This window comes from Physeter macrocephalus, chromosome 9 (assembly GCF_002837175.3).
Source record: "Physeter macrocephalus isolate SW-GA chromosome 9, ASM283717v5, whole genome shotgun sequence".
NCBI lineage: Eukaryota > Metazoa > Chordata > Mammalia > Artiodactyla > Physeteridae > Physeter > Physeter macrocephalus.
Window position 1 is genome coordinate 35595850 of NC_041222.1, and position 24606 is coordinate 35620455.

Sequence of the window (24606 nt, forward strand, 5' to 3'; positions counted from 1 at the left end):
GTACGCGGGCCTCTCACTGTTGTGGCCTCTCCCGTTGCGGAGCACAGGCTCCAGACGCGCAGGCTCAGTGGCCATGGCTCACGGGCCCAGCCGCTCTGCGGCATGTGGGATCCTCCAGGACCGGGGCACGAACCCGCATCCCCTGCATCAGCAGGTGGACTCTCAACCACTGCGCCACCAGGGAAGCCCTATTGTAGACTTTTTGATGATAGCCATTCTGACGAGTGTGAGGGGATACCTCATTGTAGTTTTGATTTGCATTTCTCTAATAATTAACTTTGTTGAACATCTTTTCATGTGCTTTTTGGCCATCTGTATATCTTCTTTGGAGAAATGTCTATTTAGAGCTTCTGCCCATTTTTTGATTGGATTATTTGATAATGAGCTGCATGAGCTGTTTGTATATTTTGGGGATTAATCCCTTGTCAGTCACTTCATATGCAAATATATTCTCCCATTCTGTGGGTTGTGTTTTCATTTTGTTTATGGTTTCCTTTGCTGTGCAAAAGCTTGTTAAGTTTGATTAGGTCCCATCTGCTTATTTTTGTTTTTATTTTCATTACTCTAGGGGGTGGATCCAAAAAGATATTGCTATGGTTTATGTCAAAGAGTGTTCTGCCTATGTTTTCCTCTAAGAGTGTTATAGTATCTGGTCTTACATGTAGGTCTTTAATCCATTTTGTGTATGGTGTTAGAGAATGTTCTAGGTTCATTCTTTTATATGTAGCTGTCTGGTTTTCCCAGCACAGCTATTGAAAAGACTGTCTTTTCTCCATTGTATATTCTTGCCTCCTTTGTTGTAGATTAAGTGATCATAGGTGTGTGGGTTTATTTCTGGGCTTTCTGTCCTGTTCCATTGATTTATATTTCTGTTTTCGTGTCAGTACCATACTGTTTTGATTCTGTAGCTCTGTAGTATAGTCTGAAGCCAGGGAGCCTGATTCCTCCAGCTTCATTTTTCTTTCTTAGGATTGCTTTAGCTATTTGAGGTCTTCTGTGTTTCTATACAAATTAAAAAAATTTTTTCTCTACTTCTGTGAAAAATGCCCTTGGTAATTTCATAGGGATAGCACTGAATCTGTAGATTGCCTTGGGTAGTACAGTCATTTTGACAGTATTGATTCTTCCAATCCAAGAACATGGTATATCTTTCCACCTGTTTGTGTCATCTTCAATGTCTTTCATCAGCGTCTTACAGTTTTCAGAGTACAGGTCTTTTGCCTCCTTAGGCAGTTTTATTCCTAGGTATTTTATTCTTTTTGATGCGATGGTAAGTGGAATTGTTTCTTGAATTTCTCTTTCTGATCTTTCATTGTTAGTGTATAGAAATGTAACAGATTTCTGTGTATTAATTTTGTATCCTGCAACCTTACCAGATTCATTGATGAGCTCTAGTAGTTTTCTGGCAGCATATTTAGGATTTTCTATGTATAGTATCATGTCATCTGCAAACAGTGACCGTTTTACTTCTTTTCCAATTTGGATTCCTCTTATTTCATTTTCTTCTCCGATTGCTGTGGCTAGGACTTCCAAAACTATGTTGAGTAAGAGTGGCAAGAGTGGACATCCTTGTCTTGTTCCTGATCTTAGAGGAAATGCTTTCAGCTTTTCACCATTTAGTATGATGTTGACTGTGGGTTTTTCATATATGGCCTTTATTATGTTGAGGTGGCTTCCCTCTATGCTCACTTTCTGGAGTTTTTTATCATAAATTGGTGTTGAATTTTGTCAAAAGCTTTTTCTGCATCGATTGGAAGGATCATATGGTTTTTATTATTCAGTTTGTTAATGTGGTGTATCACACTGATTTACTTGTGTATATTGAAAACTCCTTGCATCCCTGGGATAAATCCCACTTGATCATGGTGTATGATCCTTTTACTGTATTGTTGGATTCGGTTTGCTAGTATTTTGTTGAGGATTTTTACATCTATGTTCATCAGTGATATTGGCTGGTAATTTTCTTTTTTTCTGATATCTTTGTCTGGTATGATGGTGGCCTCATAGAATGAGTTTGGGACTGTTCCTTCCTCTTTGAATTTTTTGGAAGAGTTTCAAAAGAATAGGTGTTAACTCTTCTGTAAATGTTTGATAGAATTCACCTGTGAAGCCTTCTGGCCCTGGACTTTCATTTGTTGGGCATTTTAAAATCACAGTTTCAATTTCAGTGCTTGTGACTGGTCTGTTCATATTTTCTACTTCTTCCTGATTCAGTCTTGGGAGATAGTACCTTTCTAAGAATTTGTCCATTTCTTCCAGGTTGTCCAATTTCTTGGCATACAGTTGCTTGTAGTAGTCTCTTATGTTCCTTTGTATTTCTGTGCTGTCAGTTGTAACTTCTGTTTCATTTCTAATTTTATTGATTTGAGTCCTCTCCCTTTTTTTCTTCATGAGTCTGGCTAAAGGCTTATCAATTTTGTTTGTCTTCTCAAAGAACCAGCTTTTAGTTTCATTCATCTTTGCTATTGTTTTCTTCTTCTCTATTTCATTTATTTCTGCACTGATCTTTATGATTTCCTTCCTTCTGCTAACTTTGGGGTTTTTTTTTTTTTTTTTTTTTTTACAGTTTTTTCCTTGTAGTTTATTTCTAATATCATAGCATTGTGGTCAGAGAAGATGCTTGATATGATTTCCGTTCTCTCAAATTTACTGAGGCTGTTTTGTGGCTCAGCATGTGATCTATCCTGGAGAATGTTCCATGTGCACATAAGAAGAATGTGTATCCTGCTGCTTTCGGATGGAATATTCTATAAATATCAATTAAGTCCATCTGATCTAATGTGTCATTTAAGGCCTGTGTTTCCTTATTGATTTTCTATCTGGATGATCTGTCCATTGATGTAAGAGGGGTGTTAAAGTCCCCCATTATTATTAATTTTTTCAACATCTTTATTGGAGTATAATTGCTTTACAATGGTGTGTTAGTTTCTGCTTTATAAAAAAGTGAATCAGCTATACATATATCCCCATATCTCTTCCCTCTTGCGTCTCCCTCCCTCCCACCAAGTCTCACATTATTATTGTGCTACAGTCGATTTCTCCTTTTAGGAGGAATGGCTGTTAGCATTTGCCTTATATATTGAGGCACTCCTACATTGGATTTGTATATGTATTTACAATTTTTATATCTTCTTCTTGGATTGATCCCTTGATCATTATGTAGTGTCCCTCTTTCTCTCTTGTAACATTCTTTATTTTAAAGTCTATTTTGTCTGATATCAGTATTGCTGCTCCAGCTTTCTTTTGATTTCCATTTGCATGGAATACCTTTTTCCATCCCTTCACTTTCAGTCTGTATGTGTCCTTAGATCTGAAGTGGGTCTGTTGTAGACAGAATATATATGGGTCTTGTTTTTGTATCCATTCAGCCAGTCTATGTCTTTTGGTTGGAACATTTAATCCATTTACATTTAAGGTAATTGTTGATATGTAAGTTCTTATTGCCATCTTGTTAAACTGTTTTGGATTTGCTTTTGTAGGTCTTTTTTATTCCCTCCCTCTTTTGTTCTCTTCTGTTGTGATTTGATGACTATCTATCTTTAGTGTTGTGTTTGGATTGCTTTTTCTTTTTTGTGTGTTAACCTATTGTAGATTTTTGGTTTGCAGTGACCATAAGGTTTTGATATAGCAGTCTATATATATACAAGATTGTTTAAAGTTGCTAGTCTCTTAATTTCAAATGCATTTCCAGTATCCTGCATGTGTACTCTCCTCTTCTCATGATTGCTGGTTTTTCATCATGTGGATGATTTCCTACCTTTACTTTATGTTTGCTTTTTACCAGTGAGCTTTCCCGTTTGTAATTTTCTTGTTTCTAGTTGTGGCCTTTTCTTTTTTTCTGAGAGAAGTTCCTTTAGCATTTGTTGTAAAGCTGGTTTGGTGGTGCTGAATTCTCTTAGCTTTTGGTTATCTGTAAACCTTTTGATTTCTCTGTCAAATCTCAATGAGAGCCTTGCTGGGTAGAATATTCTTGGTTGTAGGTTTTGCCCTTTCATCACTTTAAGCATATCATGCCACCCCCTTCTAGACTGCAGAGTTTCTGCTGAAAGTTCAGCTGATAACCTTATGGGGATTCCCTTGTATGTTATTTGTTGCTTTTCCCTTGTTGCTTTTAATATTTTTTCTTTGTCTTTAATTTTTGTCAATTTGATTATTATGTGTCTTGGTGTGTTCCTTCTTAGATTTATCCTGTATGGGGGCTCTGCCCTTCCTGTACTTGAGTGCTTCCTTTTTCATGTTAGGGAAGTTTTTGGCTATTATCTCTTCAAATATTTTCTCAGGCCCTTTCTCTTGCTCTTCTCCTTCTGGGATCCCTATAATGCGAATGTTGGTGCGTTTAATGTTGTCCCAGAGGTCTCTTAGACTGTCCTCATTTCCATGGCAGTGATTTTCCACCATTCTGTCTTCCAGCTCACTTATTTGTTCTTCTGCCTCATTTATTCTGCTACTGATTCCTTCTGGCATATTTTTCACTTCACTTGTTGTATTGTCCATCTCTGTTTGTTCTTTAATGCTTCTAGCTCTTTATTAAACATTTCTTGTATCCTCTCAGTCTATGCCTCCATTCTTTTTCTGAGATCTTGGATCATCTTTACTATCACTACTCTGAATTCTTTTAGGTAGATTGCCTATTTCCACTTCACTTAGTTGTTCTTCTGGGGTTTTATCTTGTTCCTTCATCTGGAACATATTTCTTTGCCATCTCATTTTGTCTAACTTTCTGTGTTTGTGGTCTACGTTCCTCCAGCTGCAGGACTGTAATTCTTCTTGGTTCTGGTGTCTACCCCTGGTGGGTGAGGTTGGTCCAGGGGCTTGTGCACGCTTTCTGATGAGAGGGACTGGTGCCTGCCCACTAGTGTGGGTGGAGCTGGGTCTTGTCCCTCTAATAGGCAGGGCCATGTTAAGTGGTATATATATATATATATATATAGGCAGCTGTTGGCTCAGGATGACTTTAGGCAGCCTGTCTGCTGATGGGTGGGGCTCTGTTCCCACCCTATTGGTTGTTTGGCCTGAGGTGTCCCAGCACTGGAGCCTGCAGGTTGTTGGGTGGGACCAGGTCTCGGTGCCAAACTGGCAACCTCCAGGAGAGCTCACGCCAATGGGTATTCCCTGGGGTGTCCACCACCAGTGTCCTTGCCCCCACAGTGAGCCACAGCCAATCCCCCCCTCCCCAGTAGACCCTCCAATATGTGCAGGTAGGTCTAGCCCAGGCTCCTGTGGAGTCACTGCTCAGCCCTGGGCCCCAGTGCACATTAAACCTTGTGTGTGCCCTCCAAGAGTGGAGTCTCTGATTCCCCCAGTCCTGTGGAGCTGCTGTGCTAAAGCCCCACTGGCCTTCAAAGCGCCAAATGCCTGAGGGATCCTCTGCCCAATGTCAGGCCCCCAGGCTGGGGAGCCTGATGTGGGGCTCAGAACTCTCACTCCTGTGGGAGAACCTCTGTGATATAATTATTTTCCAGTGAGGGATTTGATTATATCACGAAAGATCCCCTCCTACCATCTCATTGTGGCTTCCTCTTTGTCTTTGGGTGTATATCTTTTTTTGTTAGGGTCGAGTCTTTTTTATCAATGGTTGTTCAGCAGTTAGTTGTGATTTTGTTGTTTTCGTGTGAGGAGGTGAGCTCAAGTCCTTCTACTCTGCCATCTTGTCTCTGCCTTTCCTGGTGTCTCTCAGAAGAATACTTTTGTACTTGTTTTTAAGAGGGATTCATTATGCCTTTTTTCTTTTAATGAACTCTGTCTTTTTCATTGTGCTGAGCCTGAACTGCATATTTTTGTGGTGTTAGGGTGGCTTAGTGACACTAATCCTATCCTTTGAGGATGTCTATTCAGTTATGGCTCTTCCTAAATGAAACTGTTTGTGGAACAAACACTTCTTATATATCTCCTTCTGCCGTTTTCCTTCATACCACATTCTAAAAAAAAGAAGTTAGTAAATACCTACATTTCGGAAAAGATGGGACTAAAGCAAAAAATCCAGAGGGAAGCTACTGCAATCCTGTTTTGCAAATATGTGTTGCATCAGGTATATACTTATGTAGGTAGCATCTTCTAAGATATGTAGCATAAACACTGTCTACAGCAACCTCAAATTAGTAATATATGCAAACCCATAATTTGATGTATTTGTAGTTGGTATCACTTTCTTCCCCCACCTCTTTTGTGGTAGAGTCATACTCTCTATCCTTGTAGAGAACATCTTATTAAACTGCTTTTCAAGAGTTAAGCCCATCCAAATCTATATCCAGCCAGTATTTTACTGCCTTGTAATCACCAGAGGGGTATTTAGAGTTCTGAAAAAATGAAACACACTGAGTTCTGATCAGGCTTGAGGGTGTGTCCTGCCCTCCTACTCAAAGCTTTGAGGAAATCTCTTTAATGTTTCTGAAGTCCAGAACTATGTTATATGACACAAATCACAAATGTTTAAAAAGGGATATTAAAAAATAAAAATACAGTACATTGAGATTCCAGAGACAAACCTGTGGAGACCTGACCAACCCTTGCCACGAATTTCAGAATGGGCTTTCAAGGAACACAGGCTTGCTACAACTAGGATGAACTAAAGAGGATCAAAGAGAACCTCTTTCTTAGCCATTAAAAGAAATCGAGTGTTGGGCTTCCCTGGTGGCTCAGTGGTTACGAGTCCGCCTGCCGATGCAGGGGACACGGGTTCGTGCCCCAGTCCGGGAAGATCCCACATGCCGCAGACCAGATAGGCCCGTGAGCCATGGCCTCTGAGCCTGTGCGTCCGGAGCCTGTCCTCCGCAACAGGAGAGACCACAACAGTGAGAGGCCCGCGTACCAGAAAAAAAAAAAAAAAAAAAAAGAAAGAGTGTTATATAAATTAGCTTTTTTATTATATAAATTAGAAGCTCTTAAGTCAAAAAGTGTTGCCCCACCATCCTTTGATAAGTTGAATACTTTTAACACACTTATGACTATGTACAACACATATAATCATCCATAATACATGGACACCCTATATATGCAAATATATTCACACTATTTAAGAATCTATATAACTTACATCTTAACCACTGAAAGATAATTATATGTGTATATACTTATAGAAGAATAGTCTATATAATACTCATTTAAAGATGTACCTAATACATCCACATACACATTGTTGCCAAGGCTTCCAGATTTATCCTTTAGGTTAAATATTATCTTGTTAAGAGCTTTCAGTTGGTTACAAATGTCTTTTTGTCTGTCCTCTAGGATACTACGGGGATGGCCTAAATGCCATCATTGTGTTTGCTGCCTGTTTTCTGCCAGACAGCAGTCGGGCAGATTACCACTATGTCATGGAAAATCTTTTCCTGTGAGTGATATTTACAACAAAATGTTTTCAGTTAATGTCTGAGGGCATGCAATGGCAGATAGAGTATCTTTAATAAAAGGAAATTGATGATGTAGACTATTCTAAGCCTTTGATTAAAAGTTGATGAAATCTGTGTCAAGGAAAATTGCTCAAGAGACCAAAAGCTTTAGAGGAGCTGTTTTGTCCGTAGAATGAATTGAAAACAAAATGAACACAGTCTGGTCTGCATTTTAAAATTCTGTAACATTTCCTTTGGGTGAAGTATTATTTTTGTTCTCTGATAACATGTTTTTAGCCAACTGATGATAACCTGACTTCATTTATATCTGCCTTTATTTAATCTGACTTGCCCTTAGTATATAATAACATTGCTGACATTTTTGAAAGTCAGGTTTCTAACCTACACATTTGTCAAGTGTACCTGCATTAAAAAAAAATGAAAAAAGATAACTGTGCAAATAAATGAGTAATACTCTCAGAGAAGTGATCTTAGGTAACTGCATTCTTCTCAAGATGAAGAGGGAATATGTGCAACCATTCTTAAATGTCATGCACCCTGTAATTTAAATGTTATATAATTATGGTGAAATAAGATGAACTCTTTCATGTGGGAACTGAAAACACTTATCTTTCTTCCTGTGATCAGATATGTAATAAGTACATTAGAGTTGATGGTAGCTGAAGACTACATGATTGTGTACCTGAATGGTGCAACCCCAAGACGGAAGATGCCAGGGCTAGGCTGGATGAAGAAATGCTACCAGATGATTGACAGACGGTATGTGGGCTCCATTATCTAATCACTATTTTGACCTCCTCAGTGACTCCCATCTCCAGTGACCTTTTAATTTACCAAAGATGCAATCACAATTTAGGAACATTGAATTAATGCTGATTTGAGATAATAAATTATAAAAATATTAATAAGTGTCACTTGATGCCCCAAATTTGAAATAAAGCAGATCTTCCCCAGATTTTGTTAAATGTTGTCATCTCAAACTTGGCAACAAGTATTTTAAAGTACGCATATGCTGTTGCCATATGGAGGTGCAATTTGAGCTGATAAGCCAAAGTCCATGATTCTTTACTAGTATCATGTAACCTTGCGGCCATTTTTGTGCACTAGGACTGTTGTGACTTAGGCAATCCTAGTGCTCTTATTTCAACATTCACTGTTAATTCTGGCCCATATGGTGCCTTTGTGTGCCCCTTCCTCAAGATACGTCACTTCTATCCATACTGGTTTTATTAGAACCAAACACGCTATTGCCATCTACAGGAAAATTGTCATAATAAGCATACAAATTTATGATGTTTTCCATATGTGTGGCTTCCCCTCAGATGTGGCTCCCTGTAAAGCAACATGTGAGTGTCCTGTTATAGTAACTAAAATCCATTAATCATCTAAACATACATAAAGTAGCATTGCTAATGCTGAAAAATATGCCTGAATGTACAAAACGTTAAAATGATTATCTGAAGGCCAAACAACCACATGATATACTGTTACCATTTTCACTCTACAGAAGAAGAAACCCAGGCTCAGTAGAACAAATTGGCTAAGTTGCTAGTAAGAGTGTATTCATTTCAAAATAGTAAAAATAATGCTGACAAAAATGAAAAACACTGTTAAACAAAAACATGCCATATGGTTATAGATTTATGCACTCCAAGAATACAACAATTCTATTTTACATTTATTCTTATGGGAAAATGAGGTTTGAATTATGCATGTTTCAAATTATATCTCAAAAGGCATTTGTTTTATTGATCATGGCATTCTATACCTTCCTACCAGATAACAGTAACTTACATAGAATTCCCTAATATCATATATATATATTCTTATTTGGGGATATACTTTCTGTTTTAACTCCCACTCAAAATAGGTTATGAGTAATTTTTTTTTTTTCACAATAGGTTGCGGAAGAACTTAAAATCATTCATCATTGTTCATCCATCTTGGTTCATCAGAACAATCCTTGCAATTACACGACCTTTTATAAGGTATGGTCATTACTGCAGTAAAAGTAGACGTACTAGTTTTAAAAAATATGTATTCATTGTCTTCTAAACAAAAATTCATAAACCAAGAGAGTAGGAAAATATGTTTGCCTCTGCCTTTCCTGAAAATATACTTTGGACTACCCAGAAGGAGACTCTAATTAAGAGTGAGCATATTTTCACAGTGAATATTTTTCCCCCATAATTATAAAACATGACTTTTATACTGCTTGCTGTAAACACAGAAGATAAAATAGTGAGGTTTCTATGCCGTATTACAAAAGGGAACAGATAGTACTTTTCAAGTAATATATGGTATATTGTAGAGAATCAAAGAGGTAGAGTAACATAACAATGGAAAATAAAGACACACCAGGGACAGAAACAGAAGCCAGGTCTTGTCTTAATTGTTCTGTTTCTTCTGAACAAATCCCATGTAGGTTACCAAAGGTAGGTAAAGAGTCTGAGCATCCATTTTGAGAGCTTTGTTTTGATTATCCATAAGTCTTCTTGGTTTAAATTCACTTCAAATCAGTAAATATTTGTTTATCATCTATTCTGTGTTAGATGCTGTATAACCTTACATTTCAGTGATGAAAAGTAAGATATGCCTTTTATACAGTAAGAATGAGACAGTTAAATGAAAGGGACAGTACAGGTTTTCTAGAGAGCTTTAAAAAATATAATAAACTAGGGAGGGGCAAGATAGGGGTATGGAATTAAGAGGTACAAACTACTAGGTATAAAATAAATAAGCCACAAGCATATATTATACAGCACAGGGAATACAGCCGACATTTTATAATAACTTCAGTGGAATATAGTCTATAAAAATATTGAATCACTATGTTGTATGCCTGAAACTGATACAATATTGTGAATCAACTATACTTCAGCTAACTAGAACAATGTCTTCCCTAACGTCAGGATACCAATCAGATAAATTGAAATTTTTCCATCTCAAAGTTATTAATGAATCCCTAAGAAAAATTCTGATCACTTCACTTCTGGAGAAAACAATTAAAGGTTAAAATCCTTTATATTTTTTTTACGTAGATTTTACTCTGCCTTCCAGAGTCCACCTTTTTTGTTCCGTGTTCACTTATTTATTTAGCATTCCCATCCCCTACTTCCAAAAACTGAGCAGTAGCAGGATTCAACCTAGTTTTCCTCTGGCAAAGATTTCTTTACCATACCATGTTATATTACTTTAAAAAATAATATGAGCTTTTAAGATGTACAAAAAGCCACTTATTTTAAGATTAGCAGAAAATGCTTTGACAGGGGAGTAGGAAGAGCTTATATAAACTTTAATGGGTAAAAAAGCAAACATTAGAATTGATATTGATTCCCTGATGTTTATTTAATAGTTCAGCTCTTATTATAAAACAAATGTATTTCTTCCTGATAAATACTTGTTATGGTAAGAGTATTGAAAACAGATTGTAAGTCAACATTTATTGAAGGGTGTTTCAAGATAATAATAATAATTACAACAAAAATAATAAACTTATAGCAAGTAGTGTTGTGGTAAATCACACATAATAATGGCCTACCTTTACTGAGTGCTTACATGCATTATTTAACCCTAACGACAGTCCTCTGAAGGAGGTGCTGCTTACTATTTCTGTCATATAGGAAAAAACCCTGAGGTTCAGTGAGGTCAAATAAATTGTCTAAAGCAGGAGCCAGCAAACCCATTCTGTAAAGGATCAGATATTAAATATTTTAAATGTTATGGGCCATACAGTCTCAATCACAGCCACTCAGCTCTCCCACGGTAGGGTAAAAGCAGCCATAGACAATATGTAAATAAATAAGTATGGCTGTGTTCCAATAAAACTTGATTTATGAATACTGAAGTTGAATTTTCTGAAATCTTTTACATGTCACACAATATTCTTCTTTTGATCATTTTTCAACCATTTAAAAAATGTAAAAACCAGTCGTAGCTCAAGGATGTAAAAAAAAAAATCATATGCTGGCTTTGGCCCATGGGCCATGGTTTGCCAACCCCAGGTCTAAGGTAACACAGCCAAGAAATGATAGATTCAGGCTTTGAACCCAATGTCTACGTAATTCTAAAGAACACACGTTTCAAGTACTTAAACACTGTGTTCTACAATTTCTTCATGTAAGACCCTCTTTAAATATCCCTCTGAAAATCACTCTACATCAGTGTCATCAATTTTTTGAACTGAAAAAAAGGTCACTAAAATGTATTATAGGTCTTTTCACTGCTAAAGGGTAACACCTATGATAGAGGTATATGGCAAGTTCTTTTTTTTTTAAATTCATGTATTTTTAAAATTGAAGTATAACTGATTTACAATGTTGTGTTAGTTTCTGGTGTACAGTGAAGTGATTCAGTTTTATATATATATATATATATATATATATATATATATAACTGAATATGAAAAAGAATATATATATTTCCATTATGGTTTATTGCAGGATATTGAATATAGTTCCCTGTGTTACACAGTAGGACCTTGTTGTTTATCTATTTTATATATATAGTAGTTTGTATCTGCTAATCGCATACTCCTAATGTTTCTCTCCCCCCTCAAATTCCTTTTTTTAAAATGAAATGTTGGGCTTCCCTGGTGGCGCAGTGGTTGCGCGTCCGCCTGCCGATGCAGGGGAGCCGGGTTCGCGCCCCGGTATGGGAGGATCCCACATGCCGCGGAGCGGCTGGGCAAATGTTTGTCTGTGTCAAGCATTGGGTTAGGTGCTGGAGGCTGAGAAATTAAATAGCTCAATTGCTGTCCTCAAGGAGTTCACAGCCCGGCAGCCGACATAGGCAGACTAGAAAACAGTTATGATACAGGGTACAAAGGAAGCACAATGGGGGCTGATAACTCACGGTGAGTGTGAGTTTTAAGGTAACAAGTGGAGTGTGAAGGCTGAGAGTCTGCATCAAGAGAGGCTTTCCAGAAGAATGTGCCCTCAAGTTGAGTTTTGAAGACTAATAGCATTGGCTAGCTAAAGCCAGGTAGAGGAAACAGCAGGTACCAACACACCAAGGAGGTACCATACACCAGGCATGTTTAGAGAACTGTACATTCCAGTGTGGAGGTGTCCCCCCCTTGCATAACTAACTAACTTCTTCTGCCTTTTTATTCTACCCCCTCCATCTTTTATCAAAACCTGAATTTAGCTTGAAAACTCTGGAGGAAGGAAGTGGCCTAAGGTAGCATATTGTTGGTAGTGTGTGTTCACCCAAGGCTGATCAGGAGGACTAGAAGTGACTTTTGGGAGATGAAGGTTGTTCACAAGTCACAGCCAGTGGCCCAGGGTCAAAACTTCGAGTAAAATGTGAAAGATAGATGTATGGAGAACTGACCTTGAAAAGACTTCCTATTAGAATACACAGTAGTTGAACAGAAGACAGTACAGTTGGCAGATGGTGCAGCATCCTCCCAGTAGACTGGGGAGGCCCTTTCATTGGAGAACATTCAAGAAAGTTTGATGCTTGATCAAATTCCCTTTCAAGTGGAATGATACATTTTTAGAATTAGCTTGCTATTACACTAACAATACAAAAATGCCTTCTTCTTATAAAACATTCAATCATTATAAAGACCAAGTTCTTCCTTCAGCAACTACTGACTCTTGTACCCATCCCCCTTCCCCAGAGGCAAATTCAGGGGTCTCCTTGCAAGTTGTTTTCTATGCATTTACACACATCTAAAATGACAACATTGAGATGAAAGCCGTCTGTCATTCAAATCTGATTATTGGAACATTGTTTTTTGAACATTGGTTCATCTGGAATGACCTTTCAAGATTTAAAACTTAAAAAAGTATGTATATATTTAAAATAAAAGTACAACTAAAAAAATTAGAGGAAAACAAGTTTATATATATTTTTAAAATATATCAACCGTGGTAGATTCTGAAAAAACTAATGACAAGATTTTTGTTTGCTAAAAACAAACAAGCAAACAAAGGGAAACAAACCATAAACCAGTGACAATTCAGAGTGGCAGGAACCACCAGGAGGCCATGCAATGTGTGGACCCTGCCGTCAGGCTGCCCGGGTTTAAATCTAGGCTTTGCCACTTACTGAAGGTGAAATCTGGGCAAACACTTAACGCCCTATGTTTTAACTTTCCTTATCTTTAAAAAGAGAACAATAATAGTATCTACCTCATTAGGCTATCAATCATAGGAAATAAAAGAGTTAATATATATAAACCAGTTAAAACAGTGTCTGACACATAGTAACTACTCAAATAATATAGCCATTCTTCTTAGTAAGAGTGCTGGGACAAGGTGATAAGAATTTTCAAGAAGAGGCAGCAGCCTGAGAAGGGATGGAGGAGCGACTGATATCTTTTTTCTTTTTTCTAGTTCAAAGTTCAGCAGTAAAATTAAATACGTCAGTAGCTTATCAGAACTCGGTGGGCTGATCCCAATGGATTGCATCCATATTCCAGAGAGCATCATCAAGTAAGTCCTGATGGTTCTGAAGATTTGGTAAGAAATATTGCATGTCTGGAGAAGGAGATTAGAAAATAACTCATTTATAAAATACGGGGAAATGGCATTACCTTATATTTAAAATGAATATTAAATATTCTCCAATAAATATTTTCCTTTCTTATAACCCAGCGATAACTGTTCTTTCAGATCTTCTTTCACATAATCTTCTATTGGTGTTATTGAAATTTCCTCATTTTTATCTTGAATTTACTACCATTTTGGAGAAAGCGTGAATTTAACATTAATCAGCATATTTGTTACTTGTGTCTTCCATGCCACACAGAGCCAGTATGTTTTGTGCATAGCCTGGATTTCTTCACTGCCTTACATAAAGTAATTTATCTGCTTGACCCTAGGAAAAGAGAAAACAATTATCCTTTCTCTGTTTTCTTCCCAGTCCTTTTTCTTCATGGTTCCCTTCAGGTGAAAGATAAAGCAGAATGGTGGGTGGTGCAGTTGGGAATGACCTCCTTACTCAGTACAGGGTAAAGCCTGTGGGAAGAAAGTATGGATACTGAAGGTTGTAGGATTAGGCTGCAAAAATAATAAAAATAAAAAGTTAACCGAACAACTGCTTGGAGCCGGGACTTAAAAACTTGATGCTGGAGAATGAACCCTCCTAACTGGTTCATTGTTGCAAAAGAGCTATTGTTTACTGTCCATCACGTTTTTCTTTCACTATGTCTGATTCACTAGCTTTCTGTGTGATTAAAACTGGGAGGAATCTAACCGTCAGCTCAAGAGAAAACAGTCAAGGATACCCCATCTTCCTCCATAAGATGGAGAGCAAAAGTGACCTCCCAATTTGGGCTTCCAAAAAAGAGTCCCCTCACTTAAAAAAAAAAAGGGCACAGAAACTGGAAGGAAAAGACTAATGTGTCTCTGCTGTGCTAGGCATAGAAGTGCTCTATTTATATCTTTTATTTAATCCCCACAGTAAAACTCCGTTTACAGATAAGGAAGACAACTTAGGAAGGGGACGTTACTTATGCAAAGTATAAGTAGGAACAAGGAAGAGATGGAACAAGAATTCAAATCCAGGTCAGCCTGGCACCACAATGCCCATGCCCTTTTCTAGCAGATTTCTTTACCTCCCTTAAAAAACCATCTAAAGTCAAAGCTCAGAAGCAGCTGCATTTGGTTTTCCGGCATCCCAATATCAGGTAAGAACAGAGGATACCGATTGGGTTGAGAACTGCCAGTTAGCTCAGCTGAATCAAGCAGAGTGTTCATAAGCTCCTAATGGTGGCTTTAATCCTCACTAGCTTCATAGAGTCCAGAAACCAGCACACCTTCTAGCTCTAGCCTGCTGCCTCAAAAAAGGGACCCCCCCATCTCCAAAACCCACTCCTAGTCTTTAAATGTAAAAGTACTAGAGCACCCACCTCCTATAATGCTGTCTCCCTTTGCAAAAGATGACAAGGACCTTCCCTCGTCAAGTGGAAATGAGCACTGGACATTTTCTAGGTAAATGCGGCAGTGCTTCCCCGGTGTGGCAAGTGGAAAAACAGAAGAGTGGGCTTTGGAGGCTTAGCATTAGGTTTGAACCTTCCCACCTGCCTCTCTGAGACTTCAGGAAACCTATTTAAAACCCTGAGTCAGGGCTTCCCTGGTGGCACAGTGGTTAAGAATCCGCCTGCCAATGCAGGGGACATGGGTTCGAGCCCTGGTCCGGGAAGATCCCACATTCGCGGAGCAACTAAGCCCGTGCGCCACAACTACTGAGCCTGCGCTCTAGAGCCCACGAGACACAACTACTGAAGCCTGTGCACCTAGAGCCCATGCTCTGCAACAAGAGAAGCCACTGCAATGAGAAGCCCACACACAGCAACGAAGAGTAGCCCCCCGCTCACTGCAACTAGAGAGAGCCCGCGCGCAGCAACAAAGACCCAACGCAGCCAAAAATAAAATAAATAATTAAAAAAAAAAAAAAAAAAAAAACCCTGAATCTCAGCTTCAGCATCTTTAAAATGAGAACGTAAGGAGCAATGGAGAGGTCCTGAGGACTGAATGAGAACAATGTACCTAAAGCATTGAGGAAGCTTGGCACAAAGTTGGCAATCCAGAATGTTATTTATTGTAATTGTGTTGCTTTTAGAGACTTGCTATTCATACAGGGAAGTTTAGCTGAAGCCTGTGCACCTAGAGCCCATGCTCTGCAACAAGAGAAGCCACTGCAATGAGAAGCCCACACACAGCAACGAAGAGTAGCCCCCCGCTCACTGCAACTAGAGAGAGCCCGCGCGCAGCAACAAAGACCCAACGCAGCCAAAAATAAAATAAATAATTAAAAAAAAAAAAAAAAAAAAAAAAACCCTGAATCTCAGCTTCAGCATCTTTAAAATGAGAACGTAAGGAGCAATGGAGAGGTCCTGAGGACTGAATGAGAACAATGTACCTAAAGCATTGAGGAAGCTTGGCACAAAGTTGGCAATCCAGAATGTTATTTATTGTAATTGTGTTGCTTTTAGAGACTTGCTATTCATACAGGGAACTGTAGTTGTGGAGAAGTTAAACATGCCGGAGGAGCTTTTCATTCATCTACACATGGCAGTTTTCAAGCGCTCCATTTGGGGAAAGTTTCTTTGGGAGGAAGGGCTTCGTTTGGAAAGAGTTTCTTCTGGAGGAAGAAATTTACAACCATGCACGCCCTCCCCATGTGTCCATGATTGATCTCTCCTGTCTTTTGTAATCCATCTCCTCTGGATGTCCTTTCTCTCATTTCTGTGACTGACCCTCATTGCCTCATTTTCATAGTATGCCATTTTCAAATTGATAACAAGCCATAGCTCCTTCCCGTTACACAACAGCATTCAGAGGGTCTGATCTCATCCAGTCCCAAGACCAATATTCAGCTGGGATGGAGCCTGTCATCAAAGGGCTTAAATGAAAGAAAAATGAGCCCAATCTGGAATCAGACTTATAATCACTGATTACAGGCGATTCTTATTATGTGTGGCAGTGATGTTCTTACAAGATTTGAATGAAGTACTGAACCGTTGTTTCTAGGGGGAATACAGGGCTGAGTTTCTGTGAGTACTCAGTCACAACATTTTCATTTACCAATTAATATACAACCTCATTTTATTGCGTTTCTGTTTAAAGATACTTTATTTGATCTGTACTGTTGATTCACTAACAAACATTGAACTCGGGGCCAACAGCACTGTAACTTGTGCCTGAATAAAGCTTATCTAACACACATATATCCTTCCCTAAGGCACATCATAGCCTCCCTGTGCTTAGGAATACTAGATGGTACTTAAGCACAATGTTTGGGGAACATTTTTAATAAAGAAAGAGATCGCCAGCAAAAAGCACAAAAATGAGAAAAACAGGACAATTCGGAGACTGTAAAAAGCCTACTTGTTTGCAGCAAAAGAGCTGAGACGAGAAGGCAGAGCCTCGCCTAGTTCCACATCAGCTGGGAACCCACAGGTCAGGTGACTCAAATTTCTGGTCATTCTGTGAACGTCCACAAGTGACCACGAAAGTGCCGTAAGTACTGCTTTAGAGGCTGCAACTATGGTTTAGCAAGTAGACGAATTTGCGAACACGGAATCTGCAAATCATGAGGATTGGCTATATATAATCATAAATTCGAAATCATTGACTAATAAAAAAAAAGATTTCTCCCCAAAGGCAATTTGATTACTCTTTGGGTAGGCTTTTCCTCTCATGTTTTGACTGTTCTGTAAAACACTGACCTGTCATTTTTTTCCATCTGTCTGCTCGTTTTCCTCACTGCATTCATTTTTTTATCCTGTAAGGTACGATGAAGAGAGATCTTATAAGAGAAGTGTGAGGTAAAAGTCTCCTGATCTACAATTCACGCTGGGTCCTCTGTGTGTGTACACCAGTGTCTTACTTGTGGGTGACCTCAACACGCTATCAGAGCAAGAGGTCCTCGTATCAGTCCCTTGTAGCATATCATTTCCGGTCTTTGTCTTGTGTGTAAAGAAAGCTGTTGAGGTCAACCTAATTTGCAACTGAAACCTACTAAACCAGATACGTCCCTGACTTGGCCCAGGCTGCAAGCTAACTTTAACTGTCCCCAACAACTGCTATGGCTGTTTCCAGCTTTATTCAGCCAGCATGTTGCCAGTTTTCTTGCAACGTTTATATCTATCATCTTTATGAAGGACTTTGCAAAAGAAACGTACACAAACGTTGAATTGGAGTTCTTAAAACACCATATTTAATTGAAGGAATGTGTCTCAGTGCTCCAAAGGTTGGTTTTTAAAAGCACATACGCTCCACTTTATATCTATCATCATCTTTATGAAGGACTTTGCAAAAGAAACGTACACAAACGTTGAATTGGAGTTCTTAAAACACCATATTTAATTGAAGGAATGTGTCTCAGTGCTCCAAAGGTTGGTTTTTAAAAGCACATACGCTCCACTTATGTCTGGCTCTGCTTTGCTGGGTGACTCTTCTCACGCTCTGCTTGCTTCTTTTTTGTTTCTTTTCTACACTGCTAATTTTTGCTCATGCAGACTGGATGAAGAACTGAGGGAAGCATCAGAAGCAGCTAAGTAAGACTTGGTTTCCATTCAGCAGCTGGCAGTGATGTTGGCTTGCATTTCAGGAATGAATTGGGAGAACCTGCATGCCTGGTGTTTTATTCTTGCATCCTGACAATAATGCTGCCCTTTAGAAGTTTCCTTTGTTCCACGTTATTTATACTACAATCTGTTTGCCCCCCCCACCCACCCGCCCACCGTGATCTTGGTTATCTTGGTCATCTTGTTACTGTTGTTTAATTTCTTTTAAAATATATACATGCAATTTTAGGCACTACAGCGAAAGAAACACATCACAGGCACTGCCACACATAGTATAACATCCAGATGATCGCTTGGCTATATTGAGGCAATAAACCTCACCAATTCATACTAATGCAGAAAAATGATGGCAGGTTGAATTTTGCAATAGTTTTGTAGAACCAAATTCACGAATTCCCAAGATTTTTTTAAAAACACCTTATTTAGTGACTGGCAAATACAGCTTAACTAACAGCTTCTGAGCTCTTTGGATGAATAAAAAATTCTTGCTCGCTATTATTATAGTTTTCAAAACAGCAAAATCATAACTTTAATGCAAATATAAAATGAGTACATGCCAATGATTTTACTCAACTAATTATTTAATGAAGGAACCAGTAAGCTGTTAAAACCAGTTCAAAAAGCATTTGAAAAGCTAGACATCTACAGGCAGTTTATAAAGGAACATTAGGATAAAAATATTGGTTTAGAGACAAAACTGATTAATGTTCAACAGGGCAATAAACTGTAACCTTAGGGTTATCTTTTTCACTGGACAGAAATTATTTGCATCTCTGCTCAATAAAAATCTACAAGTTAACATCTGCCTCTACAGAGTTGTAAGATCAATCGAAAGTCAACTCAGCACTGCTTTTAAAGAACATCCAGTAATTTCCTTTTCTTATTTCCCAGTCACAGATAATTTCTCTGACACTTTACGTGAAATCTAGACAAGAATATTTGCTGTATTAAGCTTCTCCATTTCAAATGTTGCTTACACCGTTAATTTTTATAACCCGTTCCTGTTTTAATAGATAGATAGTGCAAAAGCAGAAAGCCTGGACAATGTCCAAACAGCTACAAATTCTGAATAAGTAAGATCTAAATTAGTGAAGCTTTACCCGCGTAGATGTAAATGCCAATTCCTCATGAAAACAATCCATTTAGATGATATTTTTTTCCTACAGCACATTTTTACAGCAGATAATCTGTAGAATTATTTGCCTATAGTGTGGATCTTTTGGGTTTAAAAACTCAAGGAAAGGTTTTTGCTTTAGAAAGTTCAGCATTAGAATAGTTTACTGTTAAATAGTCCTATCCTCTAGTTTTCTTTCAAGGTAACTGACACTCATTTAGACTAACAATACTCAAAATTACACAAATTTTTACTCTAACAGGATCTTCTTAGTCTCTAACTCAACTGTTGAAAACAAGAAGTTGTGGAAAGAAGGAAGATATTAGGGATCAAGGAACCGAAAGTTGGTGTAATGTACCTTCAGCAGTTATCTTTGTGCAAATTGCACTGTCATGAGCTTTCCCCACAAAGAGAGCTAGCAATTAGTTTCCCTTTCGTATTCATTTTTTTAGGATAACGTATTTATGAAATTAAGGAGCTGTCTTCAAGACAAAAGGTGAGGAAAGAGCATCAATAATTTTCCAGCCAAACCCACTATAGAGTCCTAGTCATGTGCTATCATTACCATAAAATCTTGCCTCCTTCAACAGATATTTTCCCTCCATATTTCTACTCTTCCTGCTTAGCTACCATAGGAAAACATTTATCATTTTTGGTTTAGTTGTGTAGCTTTCTCTTTTTTTCTCTCAAATTCTTCATTTTGTTCACTAATCTACTGCCACAGACCCTCTCCCCCGATATCTAAATGGTCTTGGGTGGTCCTGAGGTGTCTTGATCTCCTTCCTAAAGGAAGCACCAAGCTCATGCCTAGTACATACTAGATGCTCAGTAAATTTCTGCTGCATGAATTGGTGAATGTGCATAAGACTAAGATCATTGCTGTGGGGCAGTGGTTCTCAATCTTAACGGTGTATCAGAATCACCTGGAGCACTTGTTAAAACACAAGTGTCCTGGGCCTCGCCCTCAAAGTTTCTGATTCGGCAGGCCTGAGAATCTGTATTTCTAACAAGTTCCCAGTAATGCTAATAAATACTGCCAGTCTCGGTACCTTGCTTTGAGAATCACTGTCTTAAAGTAAATGGCTGAATAAAAATAATTAGATTTGTCCCAGGAGATCTATGCTCTTGCTTTGGATTCAGTGAGGAAGCCACCTGTCTAAATTCTCCTCCAGTTGATCCTACTTTTTCTGATGATGGTGACATTACAGAGATGAGGCAATGAGATATATCTGCACATCTGAAAACGTGGAAGGAGAAAGAATTTTACTCTGTTGACCCCACCGATGATTGAAATCCCTCAGAATCCTTCCATTTTGGCATGCTAGCTACATCTTCTTGACTACCTTTCAGCCTCTGAAGTGGCCCCCCAACCCTTGGACAGACTGTAGAGGATGATTTGAGGTTCAGAAGACATAAACCACTGCAGATCTATGGGTAGATTCTAGAAGCCAGAAAAACCAGGTTCCTTTCATGAACAGATGCCCCCCGACTTTCCACACGACCTTAACTAGAACGCTTCAGGCTGGTTCTAACAAAAGCAAACACATACCCTGTCAGGGAACAAAGCCTATCTGTCTTTAGTCCCACCAGTGTTTTTAAACATTCACCCTCTCCCCACATACACATACACACACATACCACCTCCACCGCTAATTGACTTTCAGAAGGCAATTTCCTCAGCCTGCCTTATTTTTCCCTTAAACCTTTAGTTTTCTATAGGAAAGAAAATACTTTCAAAGGATAAGTTGTATCTATAGAGCCGTTCTTATTTTGAAAACGGCGAAGAATCCGTCTGTCGCCTCTGGAGTGACAGTAGTACGTGAATTTTGCTTTGGAAGGATTATGCAAAGTTAAAAAGCAGCAAAGCTACGTTTGGAAGACTGCCCTGCCTTGATGCCATTCCAGCTTTACTAGGTTTTTCTAGAACACTGTCAACACTTGCCTGACTGTCCTTGTTCACTAGAGTTGCCAGGTATCCTCCATAAAAATACCACCGCCAGCGAGAAGGGTAGCTGGAGAGGGGCAAAAAGCTCTCTGCCCTTCTCAGGCAGCCAGACTTCTGCCATTTTCAACAAAATACCCAACATTAATAACCGAACCTCTGATGTGCAGACAGATACCCTGGCTTGTGAAATTATTCACCTTACAAAAGGAACTCTCGCATGTAAAAAGGATCACAGCATCTCTTTAAATAGCGTTTGTCTGCCAACAATAAAATATTTACCAGAGGGGAACAAGTAACAGTTGAAGTGTTAAGTATTAACTGGAAATTAATATAAAGCAAGTTTGAAATTGGCTAACAGGAATCACATGGAATATCAAAAGCGGCTAATAGTACACAAGAAAGCATAAACACAGTCATACACCATAATAAAAGTTTCCTTATTTTATATGGTTACATTTTTCTTTCTGGACACAATCAGTTTAGGTTAATGTCAGGACTCACTTGTTTGACCTGAATACAGATCAGCTGTAAAGTATTTTTCTGTAACAACACCAAAGCAAGCTGAAACTGGCATTCTTTTAGTGTCTTGGAAAATCTTCGCTGTTGTGAAAACTGAAAGTTAACTGTGTTCCTATGTAAATAATATCCGGCTGCTTGAGAGGGATTGTCCTTTGTGTCTAAAATATTATATTATTTGGGTTACAAACAAAAATTTGCAATATAATGTTCCCTGAATAAGACAGATTGAAAAGTCAGGAAAAAGAAAAAACAAACAAAAAAAACAAGGACAGAAGAGACCGCTGGAGGTGTTTGGAGTTCTCAATCTTCCTTTTATGTTTCTAAATCAGAAGCAATTACTATATTTCAAAACTGATGGTAAAAGAATCAGAGCTTAATCTCATCATCTGTTCAGGTGTAGATGTGTTCAGTAGTAGCAATGGGACCACACTAAACAGTTTAAAAAGGCCAAATCTGTCGTGTTTACAAAGTGGTAACAGTGGAGAAAATGTTTACTGCTTCCTTTTCTCTTCCCCCCCTTGCACTCAGAACTAGCTGCCTTTACAATGACCCAGAAATGTCTTCTACGGAGAAGGAGTAAGAATTCACCATCAATAACAACTGTGTGGTTACTTATGATGTTGTATGGCTGGGCTCTGAAAGACAAAATACATTGAGGATTGGGTAAACACCGTTTAGATGTTCAGCTTTCATGTTCTCTATTCCTGAATTTAGAAACTTAAAGAGAAATGTGCCAGCTTAACACCGTCTCATTCATGATCACCATGAGATGACTTAAGGACAACCTAAGTCTTCATTTGGCATTCTATTTTTCCAGTCCGAAAGTGAGGAGAAAATGAGTATTTGAGCCAGATGTAAAAGCATTTGGGCAAGAGGAATGCAACTCTGCTTTCTGAATTACATCATTCATATTTTAATTAGTGAAAGTAGGGACTTCCATTTGAACTTATTTGGGTGGATGGGAGAGAAAACGTCCTTGTTTCGAAAATTCAAGAGGCAGTTGAGTCCGGATGGAACTTTGGAAATGATCCAGTCCATCTAGTCTCATCCTATGAGAAATAAAAATTGAGCATGCACTGGGTTCTTACCACGTGCCAGGTTCTATGTAAAAACCTGCAAGCACACTATCTGATTTTTATCCTCAGAATAAGCCAGTGAGGTGCGTTTTGTAGATAAGAGCAGCATAGAGAGATTAGCTGGCCAGTCCAATTTGTACAGCTGTAAGAATGATCCAGAGCTGGGACTGGAGCCTTTGCAGGGCAGTTTCAGAGCCAGTGGTTTTGAAATCAGAGAGGTGGTCTTAATGCTGGAATGGGTATTCAACCTCTGATCCAACAGAACACCGGGGAGGACAAAATTTGTCGCCTAAGACAAATAGAGTTCTTTATCGTCCCGGTCAGTTTCAGGGAATAAACTGTGGTCACCATCATGCTCTCAGGGAAACTGGCCATCCATTCGGGGGCTCCTAATTGGGTTTGAGTTGTGGAGAATTTAACCTTGTCCTTCTTCACAGGAATCCAGAAGGAGGGGCAAAGATCACATTTAAATGTATCTGCTATTGTCACATTTTGTTCTCTTGTGACCTCCTTTCCCTGGAGGAGGTCTGAAGGGAAACTGGAAAATCCCAGTGCACTTACTCTGCAGTTGCCATGGTGACCTTACAGTTTAAGGAAGTTTATACACAAAAACTTGAAAGAGAAGGTCTTTACTGAAAAGTACACAAAGAACAAAAACTGTAAAAGAGACCTTTGAAATCGAGCAGCTACTTTTCTGAAGGTTACACTGGTCCCACCTTTTTTGAGATGAAGACAGCAATTGCTTCAAGCAAACTGCCACGCGAAAATTCGGCAAAATAAAAAAACCATAGGCCCTTATAGTCCATCTAATCCTCTGTGCAAATAATCCCTCCCTCAACAAAACAGCGCCCCCTAGAGCAGAGTCCTGTGCCCACAGTTAAAGAGCGGCGCGGACGGATGTCCCTCACTAGCCTACAGCTGCTACATCTGCGGGCTTACCCACTCCTTTGCCTGCCTTGTGTGTTTTGCTCCTCATCTGTATAAAGGGCTGTTTGGGCTGGGGAGAGGGCAAAACACGGCTTCTGTTGGGGTTCATTCCAGGGCTGGGCATGGGGGCGGGGGGATGCTGCAAATTGTTAACGTTACTTCCCACTTCTTAGAAAATACTCCTCTCCGGGCTTCCGCTTTCTTCAGCCCTCTCTTTCCTAAGCTCTGCTTTACCAGGCACACGCTCACAGTGTGGAGGATGTGAAACGGGATGAGGGCCAGAGTGGCCGAGATTTTTTTCTGCTGACTTCCAGCCCTGGGTTTCTGGCTTTCTTTAGTATCAGAACACCAGGCTTCGTTTACCTTCTGGTTCCTGAGTGGAAGCATTTTACACCTTCTCTAGCTAGTATTAAATGGATAAACTGCAAAATGGGCCAAGGCTCTTCCAGGGAGCTCAATTAAGGCCAAGAATAAAATGCGATGTGTGCTGATGCTGTAATGGCCTCTCATTTTCCTCAGAAAGAGAAGGGAAGGTTAAGCCCGTCTCCCTGCTCTTCCTACAGAAAACATGAGAGCTTCCTTTGATCATTAAACAATATTGTCAGACGCCTTGTAGAAACTTCGTTTAACAC

At 38.9% G+C, this 24606-nt stretch overlaps 2 protein-coding genes across 7 annotated transcripts in view; one reads left to right on the top strand and one right to left on the bottom strand.

The window, feature by feature from the left end:
- The window catches only part of PRUNE2 (prune homolog 2 with BCH domain), a 271095-nt gene that overhangs the window by 238135 nt on the left and 8354 nt on the right, over nt 1-24606 (top strand). For 2 of the 5 annotated variants that reach the window (XM_055087123.1, XM_055087124.1), the window contains exons 14-15: nt 7228-7330; nt 7977-8101. In XM_055087123.1, the coding sequence (XP_054943098.1) occupies nt 7228-7330; nt 7977-8012 (139 nt within the window). In that variant the 3' untranslated portion in view covers nt 8013-8101. Of the gene's footprint in view, nt 1-7227; nt 7331-7976; nt 8109-9250; nt 9338-13693; nt 13793-14762; nt 15943-17595; nt 17632-22499; nt 22548-24606 lie in introns of those variants that run through there. The other 3 variants (XM_055087120.1, XM_055087122.1, XM_055087121.1) reach the window with 3 other exon arrangements.
- Nucleotides 1-24606, bottom strand: part of GCNT1 (glucosaminyl (N-acetyl) transferase 1) — a 228128-nt gene that overhangs the window by 22428 nt on the left and 181094 nt on the right. The window lies entirely within an intron of this gene.